The sequence below is a fragment of the Brachyhypopomus gauderio genome, chromosome 16, assembly GCF_052324685.1.
Source record: "Brachyhypopomus gauderio isolate BG-103 chromosome 16, BGAUD_0.2, whole genome shotgun sequence".
Taxonomy (NCBI): Eukaryota; Metazoa; Chordata; class Actinopteri; order Gymnotiformes; family Hypopomidae; genus Brachyhypopomus; species Brachyhypopomus gauderio.
In genome coordinates, this window is record NC_135226.1 from 3,830,847 (window position 1) to 3,849,010 (window position 18,164).

An 18,164-nucleotide genomic window follows, 5' to 3' on the forward strand; every position below is an offset into this window, starting at 1 on the left:
TGTGTGTGTGTGTGTGTGTGTGTGTGTATGTGTGTGTGTGTGTGTGTGTGTGTGTGTGTGTGTATGTGTGTGTGTGTGTGTGTATGTATATGTGTGTGTGTGTGTGTGTGTGTGTGTGTGTGTGTGTGTGTGTGTGTGTGTGAGTGTGTGTGTGTGTGTGTGTATGTGTGTGTGTGTGTGTGTGTGTACACACTCACCTGGCCCATAGAGGGCGAGTGTAATGGCAGTGTATGGTTGCTGATCTGCTGCTGTTGCAGGCTGAGGTGCTGGTGGAGGGGGGGGCTGATCTGGAGTGGAGGGGGGGTTGTGGCTGCCATACCACCCATGTTCACGCCGCCTGGCATGGGAGCACTGGGCCGGGCCGGGCCCCCTCGTGCCAGCCCCGCCTGCATAGGAGGCAGCTGGGAGCCCAGGCCTGGCTGCTGATGATATGGGGGCCCCATGTAGAGGCCTGGGTGGGACTGCCCCGCCCCAGGAAACACAGGAGGCTTGGAGCCCATCATCTGAGAGGCCTGAGACACCTTCACGTCGCCTGGGTCACTGTAACTCTGCAGGCGGATGAGGGTAACATCTTAGCCAAAACTGCTAACAGGCTAATGACAACTAAAAGCTATCAAGTGTCAGTTAGCGTCAGCAAAATGGTATAATGCTAGCATACCACCCACTAGCCTTTAGTCATTATTAGCATTGACAGCATTTGTCATGGTGACGTATTCCCTTATGAGCAAGCTCGAAGAACAAACATACTAAAGAATACACACATGGCCGTCCCAGAATGAGCAGCCGTTTCAGCTGAAACGTTACGCTCGCTGGAGCCATTTCACTCCCGCACTACGCGCTGAGACTGGAGGACGTGTAGCCACTCACCTGAGAGACCAGGCTGGCCCTGTAGGCGGCCAGCTGTTTGAGGTACTCCTTCTTCGCGCTTTCTGTCTTCTTTTTGTATACCTGCGACCATGAAACAAGACAAAACCAAAGAGAAAAGCCTGCTGAGAGCAGTTCTTCATATTCAGGTGAACAGGTTTGGCTATAGAAAGCGCTCCATTTATGAGTTCCAACGCAAAATGGTTGCTGGAGTGTTGCTTAAGTGCACGGGAACTTTAGACATCAACGCAGACTTTATGATCCCTTCATGTTTTAACTGTTCAGCAGGTCCATATGTGTAATTATTTGGCCATCAACATATCCACATGGTTATTGCCTCCACCAACTAGCTACTGAAAGCAGAGAGACACAATCTCCTCTAATCAGGCAAACCTCCTTAGCTTCTTTCTGCTCAGCTGGCAGAGTGATTTATAGAGCAATAAATAAATACGTTGCTTGGCTCTAAAACAGGATTATGCAGAAAAAAAATCAAGAGACATACAGAAGAACAGTGTGTGTGTGTGTGTGTGTGTGTGTGTGTGTGTGTGTGTGTGTGTGTGTGTGTGTGTGTGGACTACTCATTGCCATTGTGAAAATGAAGTCCCATCATGAGTGTCCATGACACATGACGTTGACATATTCTTAACATTAACATGTTCTGAAGTTTCAGTTCAGAAATAGTTTCTTTATGTATATTCTTCAGTTTCTTTATGTATAATAGTTTCTTTGCTTGAACGGTGATGAAAAATGCAAAACACACACTGCTGCTTTCACACTTCACCTTCACGCTTAGACGGACGACGTAAACATTTTAATTTGTAAATGTTTTAGATTCATACAGATATCAGTACATGACATTTAAAAATGTACATTTTCAATATCTATCCGATCTCCAGCTCAAATAACAACACCGGCGAGAACAAAAACAGACTTAACAAATTTATGATTAATTTATGATTTTCCTGGAATTTCATGCACTTAGATTAGTAGTAATGATATCATGCTTCGATTGCTTGCAACAGCTGCTGCGTCTTAAGTTCTGTCTCTGGATCAGTTCAACAGTAAAACTCAGGAGACCCAAACTAACCAGACAGCACACAAAACACTCAGCAGCCTAGACTAACGTGACCATCCAAGCCTACAGCAGCCCAGACTAACGTGACCACCCAAGCCTACAGCAGCTCAGACTAACGTGGGCACCCAAGCCTACAGCAGCTCAGACTAACGTGGGCACCCAAGCCTACAGCAGCTCAGACTAACGTGGGCACCCAAGCCTACAGCAGCTCAGACTAACGTGACCACCCAAGCCTACAGCAGCTCAGACTAACGTGGGCACCCAAGCCTACAGCAGCTCAGACTAACGTGGCCACCCAAGCCTACAGCAGCTCAGACTAACGTGACCACCCAAGCCTACAGCAGCTCAGACTAACGTGACCACCCAAGCCTACAGCAGCCTAGACCAACGTGGCCACCCAAGCCTACAGCAGCTCAGACTAACGTGGCCACCCAAGCCTACAGCAGCCTAGACCAACGTGGCCACCCAAGTCTACAGCAGCTCAGACTAACGTGACCACCCAAGCCTACAGCAGCCTAGACCAATGTGGCCACCCAAGCCTACAGCAGCTCAGACTAACGTGACCACCCAAGCCCACAGCAGCCCAGACTAACATGACCACCCAAGCCTACAGCAGCTCAGACTAACGTGACCACCCAAGCCCACAGCAGCCCAGACTAACGTGACCACCCAAGCCTACAGCAGCTCAGACTAACGTGACCACCCAAGCCCACAGCAGCCCAGTCTAACATGACCACCCAAGCCTACAGCAGCTCAGACTAACGTGACCACCCAAGCCCACAGCAGCCCAGACTAACGTGACCACCCAAGCCTACAGCAGCTCAGACTAACGTGGGCACCCAAGCCTACAGCAGCTCAGACTAACGTGACCACCCAAGCCTACAGCAGCCCAGACTAACGTGACCACCCAAGCCTACAGCAGCCTAGACCAACGTGGCCACCCAAGCCTACAGCAGCTCAGACTAACGTGACCACCCAAGCCCACAGCAGCCCAGACTAACGTGACCACCCAAGCCTACAGCAGCTCAGACTAACGTGACCACCCAAGCCCACAGCAGCCCAGACTAACGTGACCACCCAAGCCTACAGCAGCTCAGACTAACGTGACCACCCAAGCCCACAGCAGCCCAGTCTAACATGACCACCCAAGCCTACAGCAGCTCAGACTAACGTGACCACCCAAGCCCACAGCAGCCCAGACTAACGTGACCACCCAAGCCTACAGCAGCTCAGACTAACGTGACCACCCAAGCCTACAGCAGCTCAGACTAACGTGGGCACCCAAGCCTACAGCAGCTCAGACTAACATGACCACCCAAGCCTACAGCAGCCCAGACTAACGTGACCACCCAAGCCTACAGCAGCCTAGACCAACGTGGCCACCCAAGCCTACAGCAGCTCAGACTAACATGACCACCCAAGCCTACAGCAGCTCAGACTAACGTGACCACCCAAGCCCACAGCAGCCCAGACTAACGTGACCACCCAACCCTGCAGCAGCCCAGACTAACGTGACCACCGAAGCCCACAGCAGCCTAGACTAACGTGACCACCCAAGCCTGCAGCAGCCCAGACTAACGTGACCACCGAAGCCTACAGCAGCCCAGACTAATGTGGTCACCCAAGTCTGCCGCATTGTCTTCCTAATGTGTTCTGTTACATGCTGAAATAAACAAATATATAAATTCAGTAACACCTGATATTAAACATTTAACAATATGTAGTCCTGTTTTCATATCATTTTCACACCAATGTTTCCTCTTCATACAAAACCCAAAAGATTTTAGACCACAAAAACTGAAAAATAGAAAGGAGAAAAAAATGGCCAAACATTTCTATGCATATCTAGATGGGAGGAAATTAGCAGACACATCTTGTCACGGTCTGTTCCCATTACATGCTGTCATAACACAATGAGACCCAGAGCTGAAATAACCACATTTCTGCCCAAATGTACAAGTGTGCTCTGCTTTTGCAAAGCGTGGATTGCTAACCCAGTGGTACTATTTAAACGGCATGATGATTTTGAGAAAAGCTTTTCACCAATGCCTACGAGGAGGGACCGTCCCCTCTGTGCCTCGAAGGGTTAGATACAGATACACAGAAAAGTGTTGTTTGGGTTTCGTATTCTGGAAACGTGAGAGGTGTTTTTTGTTGTTCCCAATGCTCTCTTTGTGCTCAGGCACTGATGAACTCAAATTCAGTGATGTCTCTCAGTAAAGCAGATAGAAATGGAACTGTAGATTGGAACTGATCTATTCTGTAAAACCTCTTAGTTCCAGTGTTTTATTCCAACACCAGAGCTTTAGCCGGGCATGTACGGACATCCTTTCCTTAATGGAACTTTTCGTTTTTGAAATGCCACTGCTACCCCCGGTGTACTATAATTATAGACTATTGTCTATACCCAAGCTTAATGTCCAGTTTTATGTATTTACAGGGGTGGAAAGTAACTAATTACATTTACTCACATTACTGTAATTGAGTACTTTTTATGAGTAATTTGTAATTTTCTGAGTAGTTTTTGAAATATGTAATTTTTACTTTTACTTGAGTAAATTTTGACCTAAGTAGTTTTACTTCATTACATTTGATCGCCCTCACATTACTGAGTAAAAAATATTGATGGTGAAAAATAAATGCGGGCAGAAATGTAAACTTTTGAGTCCCAGAACTGAAGGCCAATTGCGAGGCCTTGCCTTGCGCGCGCCCTTTCCAATGTCTCATAATCAGGTCGTAACCTGGTGCAATTTTTTTTTTTATCTTCTATATATCAGGTTCTGTGGGATCCTGTGGACATTTTATTGTGAAAAGTGGAATCCTGTGGGCACTGTATTTTGAATAGTTGGATCCTGTGAGCGTTTTAATAGTGGAATCCTGTGCATTTTGTTTTATTTTGAGATGTGGCATCCTGTGTGCATTTTATTGTGAATAGTGGGATCCGGTGGGCACTGTATTTTGAATAGTTGGATCCTGTGAGCACTTTTACATTGTGGGATCCTATGAGCATTTTTTAAATTTTTGATGTGGGATCCTGTGGGCATTTTATTGTGAGTAGTGGAATCCTGTTGCATTTTAGTTTGATTTGTGGTATCTTGTGGGCACTTAATTTTGTGTGCATTTTTTGAATAATTTGTAATTTAAACTTCTTTATTCTTATCATAGTGTTGTCCGTTGTACAATAGGACTGAAAAGTAAAGATACTTTTACTCAATTACAAATTTTCAGTACTCTTTCCACCTCTGTGTATTTGAGACTGTATACATATTGTGTATCAATCAACAGATATTGTTGTATATACACGATGGCTTTGTATGTACTGTGAAAAGCTTACGTAACTGTGATTAGATGTAGCCAAGCAAACCTGTTCCTGAGTGCATGTTGTGCATATGCAAGGCTGTGTAATTAATTAGATCTAGCTAAGTTCACCTGACGCTGCATAGATGTGCGCCCCCCCCACCCCCTCCACACCCCCACCCCCCACTCCCGTACCTGTTTCTGTTCCTCTCCTAGACCATCCCACATGGAGGCCACTATCTTGGACACTTCTCCAAACGTGGCATTGGGATTCTGGCCCTTAATGGCTGCCTGTGTGTCTCTGAAGAAAAGGGCGTATGCCGACACTGGCTTCTGCGGCTCGTTGGGGTCCTTCTTCTTCTTCTTTTTGGGGGTTTTGGGCTTCTTGGCCAAGTCAGAGGCAGGCCTCTTCTCCGCCCCATTCTGTGGAAGATTCAGGGTTTTAGGCATGTCATAAATACGTTATCAGCAGCAAACGACCTCTTATTTCAGATGGCAGCAGCTATGAAGACACTCAGTAGGAAGGGCCTAGTGCTTCAGCATTAATGGGTGCCATTAGGCATCTTACAGGCTAACTGTTTCTGGTAGTAACACACCTGTATGTGCTATACCGGTTTTGACATTAGTCAGGGCTGAGATTACAGGACTGGCTTCAAGAATAGATGCAGAAAACATCTTTACACATGGTCAGGAATGACTCAAAACTCACCCTAAGGGAAGATTTGTAACAATCACAACATGTACAGTGTGTGTGTGTGTGTGTGTGTGTGTGTGTGTGTGTGTGTGTGTGTAAACTGATGTGTGGCATCAGGGTGCCAGTTTCACCTTCAGCGTCTCTTCTGCCTCGTCCTCATGTACGGAGCTTGAGGGAGAGGGCGTGGCCGACTTGCTCTCAGGAGGAGATGGGGAGCCATGAGTGCCACCATTCCCGCTCACCCCCAGCTGAGTATTGAGTTGTGATTGGTTGATGGTGGACAGCTGACCCTGGGGACCCATGCCAGATTGGACCCTGGGTCTGAGTGCATCTAGCTGTGGATGGCTGCCATACCGCGAATCAGAATTGACCATTTGTTGCATCTGGAAGAAAAAAAAACAAACTTGCCTTACTTCAAAAACTTAAAAGCGAGTCAAACTGACAACCGCACCATTCCTAACCACAGGAAAAGGCCCTAAAGCAGCAACTCCAACAAAAAAACATAAGACCTCCAGCCCTACCATAACCTCTTTGAAGCTTGAAGAGACTTTAGCAGAATCCTAAAGAACAATCTCCATGGTTCTCTTACTTGTGCATATGTAGCGGATCTGTACGCTAACATAGGCATGCTAACACATCTTTTATCCCAGGAGTCCTGTCAAGCTTTGAATAACTCACCTGTGACACATCTAACTCTGCACTATTCTTAATGCACTGTCCATATAGTATATACTTCAAAAATTATATCAGATTCTGGTCACTTAGAAATAATCTGCATAACTTTGACTACAGAGATCCATACAGTGTTTTTCCCACTAAAGTGTAAAATGTTAATAAAGCTGTGAGAATGGTTTTGCGTATTCTGTGCCTAGAAAGAATAAAAAATATCTGTAAAAAAATCACTTCCTCCATGTTAAGTAGCCCATGGAGGCTGCTGTGTGTCACCTGAAACCGCTTGTCCCAGCAGGTGTCCTGAAATGTACCCTACGCCTGCCATTGTTTCGGGCACAATGTGCCCGACAGGTGGAGCGTTGGGGGCGAGGCTGGAGCGCGACAGGTGACGGTGCTGTGTTTCACGCTCTCAGGTGGGGCCTGGCGTGAGCGCGGAGTGTGGAAACAGTGTGTGGCCAGGCGAGGGAAATTCACTCTGGCTTCAATGTTCAGCATTCCGATGATGGCGCTAGCCGAGCCCGTGAAAAACCCATACGCATTACCTCTCAGTGGCTCTTCTGCGATGCTGCGATGTACAATATGATGTCAGAATTGTAAATATAGATGAGTGTGCGCTTAAAATCCATGAGAACAGTTTCTGTGAGCAGAGAACACTGAAAATGGCAGATCAAAGTCAAAATCTGAGTCTGCCAGGAAAGTATTCGGATTAGTTCAGTCCCAGCAGTTCATTCCCGGCAGTTAACTGACTAATTGTGGTCCGACTTTACCGTAAATGTCAGTTTCTCTTGAAATGAAAGCAACTGATTTCAAAACTGGAAAATATTTAGGATGCTGAGTTAATATATGTTTGGTATATTCTATTATGCTGTAAATTGAAAAAGGAAAACTTGCGGTGTTTTCTGAGACCGCAGTATACCGTGAGAACAGTGGTCATGAGACACTGGTCTTCTGCTGTTTCTGATGAAACATTTGTGTATTATTTGGAAGAGGGGCTTTTTTATGCTACCATACAATACCCACCTTGTGTCATGATTAGGAAGATAATGTGGTCACTGTCATGTTTCTAGTTTTTTTGAAACCACGCATGGTGATAAAGGTCATCTTTCTTTTTCCTCAGCAAATGAAACTTAAGAGGCAAGGCCTGATTTTTCCCCCCATAGCTTTTTGCATACCGAGTAGAAATGGAAGAAACCTTCATGTCTAATACTGTAAAGCTGCACTTAATGTGAGTGAATTAAAGACCAAGGAATTGAAATATACACACACGGTGTAAAGGTCTTTGGTCACCATTACGGTATAATGACCATGTCATTTTTCTCAGAGTTTTTATCTAAAAAGAAAATACAGGACATTTTTCTGAAGGAACCTGGTTCCATTCCAATCAGGTTTAAGAGAAGCACGTTACTGCTACAGTTTAAATGTAAGGGGAGGCCACACTAGATAGATAGATAGATAGATAGATAGATAGATAGATAGATAGATAGATAGATAGATAGATAGATAGATAGATAGATAGATAGATAGATAGATAGATAGATAGATAGATAGATAGACAGACAGACAGACAGACAGACAGACAGACAGATAATAGAAATGATAATGTGGCTAGTTTGACGGTCAACATGGTTACTAGAAGATACTAGAAGTGAGAGCCTGTGATGGTATTTATCATCTTAGCTTGGCCATTAATCTCCACTACAATGGCTCACTGGGAATGAATAGAGGTCACATGACGAGGTCGCAGACAAAAGCCCTAAAGGCTGCCTGTTCTGCACTTTTTAAGTTTTAACTAACAATCGCCTTGCTGGCCTGGGCTGGCTGTCTACCCCCACCCCTCACCACCCCCCTCACTCAATGACCCATGTTGTAGGGAAGGTCATATTCATTTGATATCAATTTCCTTTAAATCACAGGGCCAAATTGTTATTTTACTTACAGCTGAGGGCTATTTACATGCTTGCACTGGTGCAGTGTGGTGACAGAGATGTGCAGAGAGGGCAGAGAAAAAAAGCATCAGAACTCTAGCATGGCTTCCAATGACATTTTAAAAGGGGGGAATCGTGTCTACTTTACGCAGCCTGTCACTTCAGGGGCACTTTCACGTCCTTCTGTTTCCATTAAAAAGGTATAAATAGCTAAAGTGCTGCACCAGATCAGAGCCTGTTGTTTGCGGCTGGTAATAAAACCAGAGGCCGGCGATAAGGACTCTTCCTAGCAGACTGACGGGAGTGTATTTCATGTCTTTGTGCAACAGTGCACATGGTGCACAGAAGCATTGAAGGCACGTTAAATGTTACAGAAAAGAATACAAAACATGTCTGAAATAGAAATAAAAATGAAGTCTTATTTTCCCCTACACTAATTGACTTAAATTAGGTAATGTTATTATTCATGTACTGTCAATTATTTAAAATACCTCATGTTTATTTGACATTTATATGTGGAATGAGAGCTAAAACCATTTTAAACAATGATGACACCATATGTCATTTCTACATGTCAGGGCTTCATTGCTAGTTTTGATCAGCACATCTGCTCATCATCCGTCTGCAGTTTCTGGCTATGTAGACTCACAGCTGCACTAACATGTCTGAGCAACCGCGGTTTGGTTCCTCAAACTGCAGCAGGTTTACATGCAAAATTATGCTCTTAGATTTCTGGATGTGTTGTTTGCTTTTGTAGCAAAAGGCAGAGTGGTTTGGTTTATTTCAGAAAATTGACGACGAATGGAGATTTATGTCCAATGTGGCGTGTGTTTTTGTGTTATTTAGGCCACTGATAGATGAGGATTTAGTGGCTTCTGAGCTGATGATGAACGACACGGCCTCTCTTTACCCGTGTCCTCCCTCTCTTTACCCGTCCTCTCCCTCTCTTTACCCGTGTCCTCTCCCTCTCTTTACCCGTGTCCTCTCCCTCTCTTTACCCGTGTCCTCTCCCTCTCTTTACCTGTCCTCTCCCTCTCTTTACCCGTGTCCTCTCCCTCTCTTTACCCGTGTCCTCTCCCTCTCTTTACCCACGTCCTCTCCCTCTCTTTACCCGTGTCCTCTCCCTCTCTTTACCCGTGTCCTCTCCCTCTCTTTACCCACGTCCTCTCCCTCTCTTTACCCGTGTCCTCTCCCTCTCTTTACCCGTGTCCTCTCCCTCTCTTTACCCACGTCCTCTCCCTCTCTTTACCCACGTCCTCTCCCTCTCTTTACCCGTGTCCTCTCCCTCTCTTTACCCGTGTCCTCTCCCTCTCTTCACCCGTGTCCTCTCCCTCTCTTTACCCACGTCCTCTCCCTCTTTTTACCCGTCCTCTTCCTCTCTTCACCCGTGTCCTCTCCCTCTCTTTACCCGCGTCCTCCCTCTCTTTACCCGTCCTCTCCCTCTCTTTACCCGTCCTCTTCCTCTCTTTACGCGTGTCCTCTCCCTCTCTTTACCCATCCTCTTCCTCTCTTTACGCGTGTCCTCTCTCTCTCCCTTTCCCACGTCTCCACTGTCAGCTTTGTTTAGACCTGCACACTTTGCACACATCAGCTTGTGCTTATTTAAGCAGACACGTGGCGTTCTGGAAAGCCCTTTCTGAGAGCACATTCACAATAAATTCGCCATGTTTCTTAGAATTCCCTCCTCTTTCAGCTGACCACCAGAGATGTGATCACTCCAACCAACCCAAAAGGCCCACTCCCTGCTCCTCCCCACGTCTCTTTAAATATTCTGTTATGTACAGTTCCTCTTTAATTTAATCACAACTAAATCTGCACAATATTTGAAGATGATTTGGTTTCAATCGAACAGAAGCACACTGAACTATAGTATCTGTGCTCGCAAAACAATACAAGCCTCGAGACCCTATAAAACAAATGCAAAATGTAGCAGACACATAAGTGCCCCTCTCTGCCCATCCGGAGAAGGTAGCTCCAACAGGCTAATGCTGAGAGAAAATTAATTCCATCAGCTCGCTCTTTCATTCTCCACCGCAACTACTAGCTTTCCGTCCTGTTGCCTGGCAACCATAATTCCTAGCCGCTCTAAATGGATGTTCTCCAAGCTCTGAGAACATTAAGGTGAAAAGAACAAATGGCTTTGTGAATCTTGAAATCTTTTGGTGTACATGTCAGAAAAAGAGGAAGAAGAAGATGAAGAAGACGACCGTTTGGGTAGAAGATATACCAAAGAAACGATAAATGAAGCCAGTAAAAACCTATGAGAAATGGACCCATGTTGAGACAATGCTACCAGCAGCCACAATTTTCAAAAACCACCATTTCACTCTTACGTGTTAATTTCTGATGAATGCGTATCACCTGCCAAAACAATGTCGGTGCAGTTATGATAATGGAAATGTTAACATACACCCAAGTTCTTCATAAGCACGATTCTTCTGTGGTTAACAGAACCACAGAAGGGGTAAGCAGCACTCAATATTGGGCTTTGGCCTGGTAGATACAAGGCGTGTGGAAAACGACAGCTGAAAGCTGCTTCCATTCTGACTCATGCGTGAGGCAGAGCCGAGCCTCCCCTGAACTCTAACCACAGTTAGTCACACCGCGCCGGTCCCCAGATGTGTCAGAATCCCATCACCGCTCTCTGCAGCGCAAAGTCAATTCCACGCTGTGTGTTTCGTTTCTGCAGAAGTGATTTATGCACAAGGGACCTTTCACTAACCCAAGATAAACATTAAAAAAGCAGAAAATGGGGACAATTGAATGTGTCTTTGGGTGTTTTCAAAGAGTCATTCTGAAGGCAAAATATTCACAGATAAAAATCATGCCTATTTTGATGGTGTGTGATCTGTTTTCTCCACTATTTAATATATAAAAGCAGTACATTAGACTTTGAGTCACAATAAATGTTCAGAGTGCATTTTAAGACACTTTAAGGTGTATTGCAGCGTATTATAAATGCACTGTACCAGCAGACAGAGTTGGCACTACATTTTATTCTATTATCTTTATCATGGGAGAAACTGGCATTATGTCTGTACGTACTAAATTAGTGTTAATTTCCTGGGTGTTATCTGAATCACACTGCAGCCTCTTTCAGCCTCCACCATGAAGTGTTAAGGTACTTTACTGATGTCAATTAGCACAGCATTCGAGACTTCTGCGCTGTGTGTATCTCTCCCGTGAACAGCCTCTCTGAGGAGAACTTCTAGTATTAACTGTTCACTGTGTTCTCTATCTGTCTCACTAAGGAGGTCCATCCACCAAGAGAGATTCCCCTTTGGGTAAACACTGTGTTTCATCCTCAGTATGGCTAAACGTGTGAGTTCAGTATTTTCCTAGGAGGAGAACAAAAGAAAAAGACAGATATAGAGAAGGAGAGAGATATAAAAAAGAGGGAGAGAGAGGCTGCCAACACATACCACTGAGAGGGAGTTGGTGAGCAGGCCTCCGTCTTGGCCCACCATGCTGGGGACAGACATCCCATGTAGGTCCATACCCTGCAGGTGGAAGGGGTGCAGTCCATTCTGAGAGACGGGGGAGCACAGGGGGTGGTACGCTCCGGAGTCCGTCTCAGGCAGGTGGGCCAGGACGTGCTCAGGGAGAGTGGGGGGAGTGATGGGGGGGATGTTGAAGTCCTCATCTCCAAGGCCAGGAACGGGATAGGACTGCTGGGGTGGACACAGTCACACAGATGGCATCAGTGTAACGGTTACTGAAGCCCTACAGATGCTGCTGCTTTAACAAACGGCACTTAAAGTTCATTATTTGAATACATTTATACAGACCACATTCTATACTCTGTACTACTATAATGCAGTAGGTAATACTGTGTTTAATGTTAATCTATTACCACACCTATATAAACAGGCATGCAGATACTGATGTGTGTAATACTGTGGTACATAAATGGCACAATGCTGTGATCCTATATAATGAAGCACATGACTACAAGCACAAACAACAGGACTCTGAATATACACAACACAACACACAGGGGATGAACACTGCCAACTTTATAAAGGACACGGGCTGTTTGACATTCCTCAGCAACCAAGAGATTTCTTGTACAACTTCTTTGCTGTGGTTTCTTTGAAGCCCAAAATGCACTGATATTTAATATATTCTGCAGAACATTTTCTGGTTTGCTAATATCGAGACTGAAATAACCATTACGACGATGTAATATAGTGATAAAAAATATAGAGAGACAAAATGTAACTACACAAATACACTGCACAGCTAAAATACAAAATAACACACATCAAAGTGAACATTACAATGGCTTGTGATTAGCATGGGAGGCTTCTGGGAACTGAAGGGCGGGTGTTCAATCACTCTCATTAGACCACCACAAAAACGGGCTTTTATTATGGTGGCAGTCAGTCCTCTCATTGGCTATGAAGTTTTCCTTGGCTTCACATTCAGCTCTTTTTGAATCTGTTTTTTCTGGTGAAAGCGCTCGGACTCTGTGGTGCTCTTCAGCTCTGGCCTCCATCACTTTAGTGAACGATGAAAAAGATGTAAAGCAGATAAGGAGATGAAAGCCTGTATATTCATGAATTATTCTGTACTCACACACTGTCTCTGACACACACACACACACACACACACACACACACACACACACACACACACACACACACACACACACACACACACACACACACACAGGGTGTGTGTGTATGTTTCTCTCTGTATTAATTTATTTATTTGTCAGCAGAATGGGGAGAAGATACAGTGTGTGCAGGCTGATCTGTGGAGTTTATTATCACAAGAGATTCACAGGGAGCATGTCGGGTCTCACTTGCTCTTTAATACGCGGAACAGAACGTGGCAAAAAGCAGCCGAGCTCCGGCAAACTCACGTCGGAACAACGCTGTCACTCGCTCCGATTCTCTTCCAGATGACTCAAATGAATCTACTCCTTCGCCCTCAAAGGCTCGGAGAGGGTTTCTGTTCTGCTGGTTTATTAGCACTAATATATAGCTTTTATTTGTAGCAGGCTAAATGAACCTGTCAGCCAGCCAACTACAGGCAATTAGGTATGAAATTGGTTCCAAATCCAAACTCAACTCAAATAACTGTCCAACTGTTACTTTTAAGGATTGCAATAATCGATTTAATGAGCTTCCTACTTGTGCCTCTAAAAGCCGATGTATCATGCTTATTTGCATATTTGATTGTGTTGTGCCTCACAGATGTCGACATTTGTTTAGGGGAAATATGTTGGCATAATTCATACAGTAAGGTCCTTAGAGGAAAGTTTTTACTGCCAAGTTATGAAAAAAATAACTGCCATAAAACAAAACTATCAGCAGTTCATATATATGTGTGTGTGTGTGTGTGTGTGTGTGTGTGTGTGTGTGTGTGTGTGTGTGTGTGTGTGTGTTAGACTGCATGGAATGATTTTACTCAAGTACAAAAAATTGGGATGATGAGTATTTTTCACAGACGTTTTTGCTGAAACGTTTTTTTCTTCCCACTATATAACTCATTTATTTTGGTGATGACAGATATAGTTAAACATGTAACCCAGAGAAACAGAAAAATGATTAATATGGACATGAAATTAAAAAAATGTTAAAAAAAAGGTAAATAAATGTAGCATTTTAAAGAAGGTGAAAGTGCTACTAACACCATCAGATATTCTCAATATCAACATTTATTGTAAAAAATGGGAGCAGAGCCACTTAAAGCTGAGAGGAGGAAAACACGCAGTCAAACTGTGAACAGAAGAGCCACGGTTGGGTTTGAGTAAAGACAGACGCCTCCGGCACCAGAGACCCGTTAGACTGCACAAACACCATCATTTACTCTTTTAACTGAAGAGACCAAACTGTGGTTCCAGATCACTCTGGATGAAGCACCAAACCTGGCTGTCCTGGAACAAAAGAAGGCCTCTGACAGCTACGCATTTAGCAAACAGCATTTCACAAATCCACTTTTCACATAACCTATAATACAAAAATATAGACGAGTCCAAACACGGAAAAACAAAAGTGAAGAAGCCTGCAGACTGAAACTCTCTAAACTCACTTCAGTGTCATTAGGTTAAATAAAACTCAATTTACAAACAAGTCCGTGTTCATGACCAGCAGTTCCAACACCTTGTGTGGCAGAGTGCACGTTCCCTGCACTATAGTGTCATCTCAGAGTGCACGTTCCCTGCACTATAGTGTCATCTCAGAGTGCACGTTCCCCTGCACTATAGTGACATCTCAGAGTGCACGTTCCCCTGCACTATAGTGTCATCTCAGAGTACACGTTCCCCTGCACTATAGTGTCATCTCAGAGTGCACGTTCCCCTGCACTATAGTGACATCTCAGAGTGCACGTTCCCTGCACTATAGTGACATCTAAGAGTGCACATTTCCCTGCACTATAGTGACATCTCAGAGTGCACGTTCCCTGCACTATAGTGTCATCTCAGAGTGCACGTTCCCTGCACTATAGTGACATCTCAGAGTGCACGTTCCCCTGCACTATAGTGTCATCTCAGAGTGCACGTTCCCCTGCACTATAGTGTCATCTCACAGTGCACGTTCCCTGCACTATAGTGACATCTCAGAGTGCACGTTCCCCTGCACTATAGTGTCATCTCAGAGTGCACGTTCCCCTGCACTATAGTGTCATCTCAGAGTGCACGTTCCCCTGCACTATAGTGTCATCTCAGAGTGCACGTTTCCCTGCACTATAGTGTCATCTCAGAGTGCACGTTCCCCTGCACTATAGTGAAATCTCAGAGTGCACGTTCCCTGCACTATAGTGACATCTCAGAGTGCACGTTCCCTGCACTATAGTGACATCTCAGAGTGCACGTTCCCTGCACTATAGTGTCATCTCAGAGTGCACGTTCCCTGCACTATAGTGACATCTCAGAGTGCACGTTCCCCTGCACTATAGTGTCATCTCACAGTGCACGTTCCCCTGCACTATAGTGTCATCTCATAGTGCACGTTCCCTGCACTATAGTGTCATCTCAGAGTGCACGTTCCCCTGCACTATAGTGTCATCTCAGAGTGCACGTTCCCCTGCACTATAGTGTCATCTCAGAGTGCACATTCCCCTGCACTATAGTGTCATCTCAGAGTGCACGTTCCCTGCACTATAGTGTCATCTCAGAGTGCACGTTCCCCTGCACTATAGTGTCATCTCAGAGTGCACGTTCCCTGCACTATAGTGTCATCTCAGAGTGCACGTTCCCTGCACTATAGTGTCATCTCAGAGTGCACGTTCCCCTGCACTATAGTGACATATCACAGTGCACGTTCCCTTGCACTATAGTGACATATCACAGTGCACGTTCCCCTGCACTATAGTGACATCTCAGAGTGCACGTTCCCCTGCACTATAGTGTCATCTCAGAGTGCACGTTCCCCTGCACTATAGTGTCAGCTCAGAGTGCACGTTCCCCTGCACTATAGTGACATCTCAGAGTGCACGTTCCCCTGCACTATAGTGTCATCTCAGAGTGCACGTTCCCCTGCACTATAGTGTCATCTCAGAGTGCACGTTCCCCTGCACTATAGTGACATCTGAGTGCACGTTCCCCTGCACTATAGTGACATCTGAGTGCACGTTCCCCTGCACTATAGTGTCATCTCAGAGTGCACGTTCCCCTGCACTATAGTGTCATCTCAGAGTGCACGTTCCCCTGCACTATAGTGTCATCTCAGAGTGCACGTTCCCCTGCACTATAGTGTCATCTCAGAGTGCACGTTCCCCTGCACTATAGTGACATCTCAGAGTGCACGTTCCCCTGCACTATAGTGTCATCTCAGAGTGCACGTTCCCCTGCACTATAGTGACATCTCAGAGTGCACGTTCCCCTGCACTATAGTGACATCTCAGAGTGCACGTTCCCCTGCACTATAGTGTCATCTCAGAGTGCACGTTCCCCTGCACTATAGTGTCATCTCAAAGTGCACGTTCCCTGCACTATAGTGTCATCTCAGAGTGCACGTTCCCCTGCACTATAGTGACATCTCAGAGTGCACGTTCCCCTGCACTATAGTGACATCTCAGAGTGCACGTTCCCCTGCACTATAGTGACATCTCAGAGTGCACGTTCCCCTGCACTATAGTGTCATCTCAGAGTGCACGTTCCCCTGGACTATAGTGTCATCTCAGAGTGCACGTTCCCTGCACTATAGTGTCATCTCAGAGTGCACGTTCCCCTGCACTATAGTGTCATCTCACAGTGCACTTTCCCCTGCACTATAGTGTCATCTCAGAGTGCATGTTCCCCTGCACTATAGTGTCATCTCAGAGTGCACGTTCCCCTGCACTATAGTGACATCTCAGAGTGCACGTTCCCCTGCACTATAGTGACATCTCAGAGTGCACGTTCCCCTGCACTATAGTGTCATCTCAGAGTGCATGTTCCCCTGCACTATAGTGTCATCTCAGAGTGCACGTTTCCCTGCACTATAGTGTCATCTCAGAGTGCACGTTCCCTGCACTATAGTGACATCTCAGAGCGGATGGCAAACTTGCCTGGGGGAAGACTGCACGTCATGACATCCCTGGGGAAACAGACCACAAAGGAGTCGACCAGCAAAGGGACTGAAGGCACGTTTAAATCTACTACCATTTACTGTCCATGACTTTACAAAACACAGGAAGACAAACATGGGGTGGGGGATTTAATTTTTTTACACATGAGTAATTAGATTTCTGAGGAGTAGCAGTGACACTAGGATGTATTTTCATCAGCTATTACTGTATTTAAACACAAAGCCTTAAGCTCAGTACTATGACTAAACCAAAGTAATAGTAAATTCATCAAGCCTCTCAAAAGTGATTTAAATCCACTTTTCACATGAAAACTGTTCAGTATGTTTTAAAGACCCCCTCCAGTGAAAATGTTTAGAACCTTGTTAAGATGTTTTTGCCATGTTTTATTAAATGCTAAACTACAATTCGTGGGTGACATCATTTCGGTTTCAGAACTGCAGCATACCAATGATCCATCTCAGGTAGACAGGGATTTATGTCACAAATTTAAGGAACCAATCCCATCCATGTATGGGATGGGGCTTGCTATATCAGTAGCATAATGCTATGGCGAAACAAGAGGTATCAGAGGAGAATCTGACAAAATTTCCACACAAAATCCTTGTTTGTAGTTTTACAGTTTTTGACATTTATATATATAAATAAAAAACATTACTTTTGTCACTTGATACTGTTCCATCCATTTATCTTGGTACACACTAGCTAGTACAAGCCAATATGTTGGTCAGTGGGTAAGTGTATTTTTCTTGTGTTTTATTTGTTGTTTGTATACAACAAATATGCAGTGTGCTAGACACAGTTAAACGTTAGCTTGCCAAGTTACACAACAGAACATTTGATATGGGTTGGAAATGTTGATGAAGTTAGGGCAAATCTCACTCAGGATTGTCAGACAGCTGCCGAGCTAGATGATGGCTGTATGTATTATGATTCCTCCTACAGAATTCTTTCCTTGACCGTTCATGAAGAAAACATGTCATGATAAATGTCTCCAGTTGCTAGTGCAGCATTAGCAAGATAAGGTTAGCTTCTAGTGTATATGGCATGTGGAGAAAGCTGCTTTCTGGCACAAAACCCTGAAGACAAACTTCTTCCACATGGTCATATGCTTTACGTG

General features: G+C 45.0%; 1 protein-coding gene across 4 annotated transcripts in view; it reads right to left on the minus strand.

The window, feature by feature from the left end:
* tox (thymocyte selection-associated high mobility group box) overlaps positions 1–18,164 on the minus strand; it is a 60,031-nt gene that overhangs the window by 4,803 nt on the left and 37,064 nt on the right. For 3 of the 4 annotated variants that reach the window (XM_076976756.1, XM_076976759.1, XM_076976758.1), the window contains exons 4-8: positions 11,950–12,198; positions 6,062–6,313; positions 5,432–5,659; positions 868–948; positions 198–548 (exon numbers count right to left, since the gene is read on the minus strand). In XM_076976756.1, coding sequence (XP_076832871.1) covers positions 198–548; positions 868–948; positions 5,432–5,659; positions 6,062–6,313; positions 11,950–12,198 — 1,161 coding nt within the window. The remainder of the gene's footprint in view (positions 1–197; positions 549–867; positions 949–5,431; positions 5,660–6,061; positions 6,314–11,949; positions 12,199–18,164) is intronic. The other variant, XM_076976757.1, reaches the window with a different exon arrangement.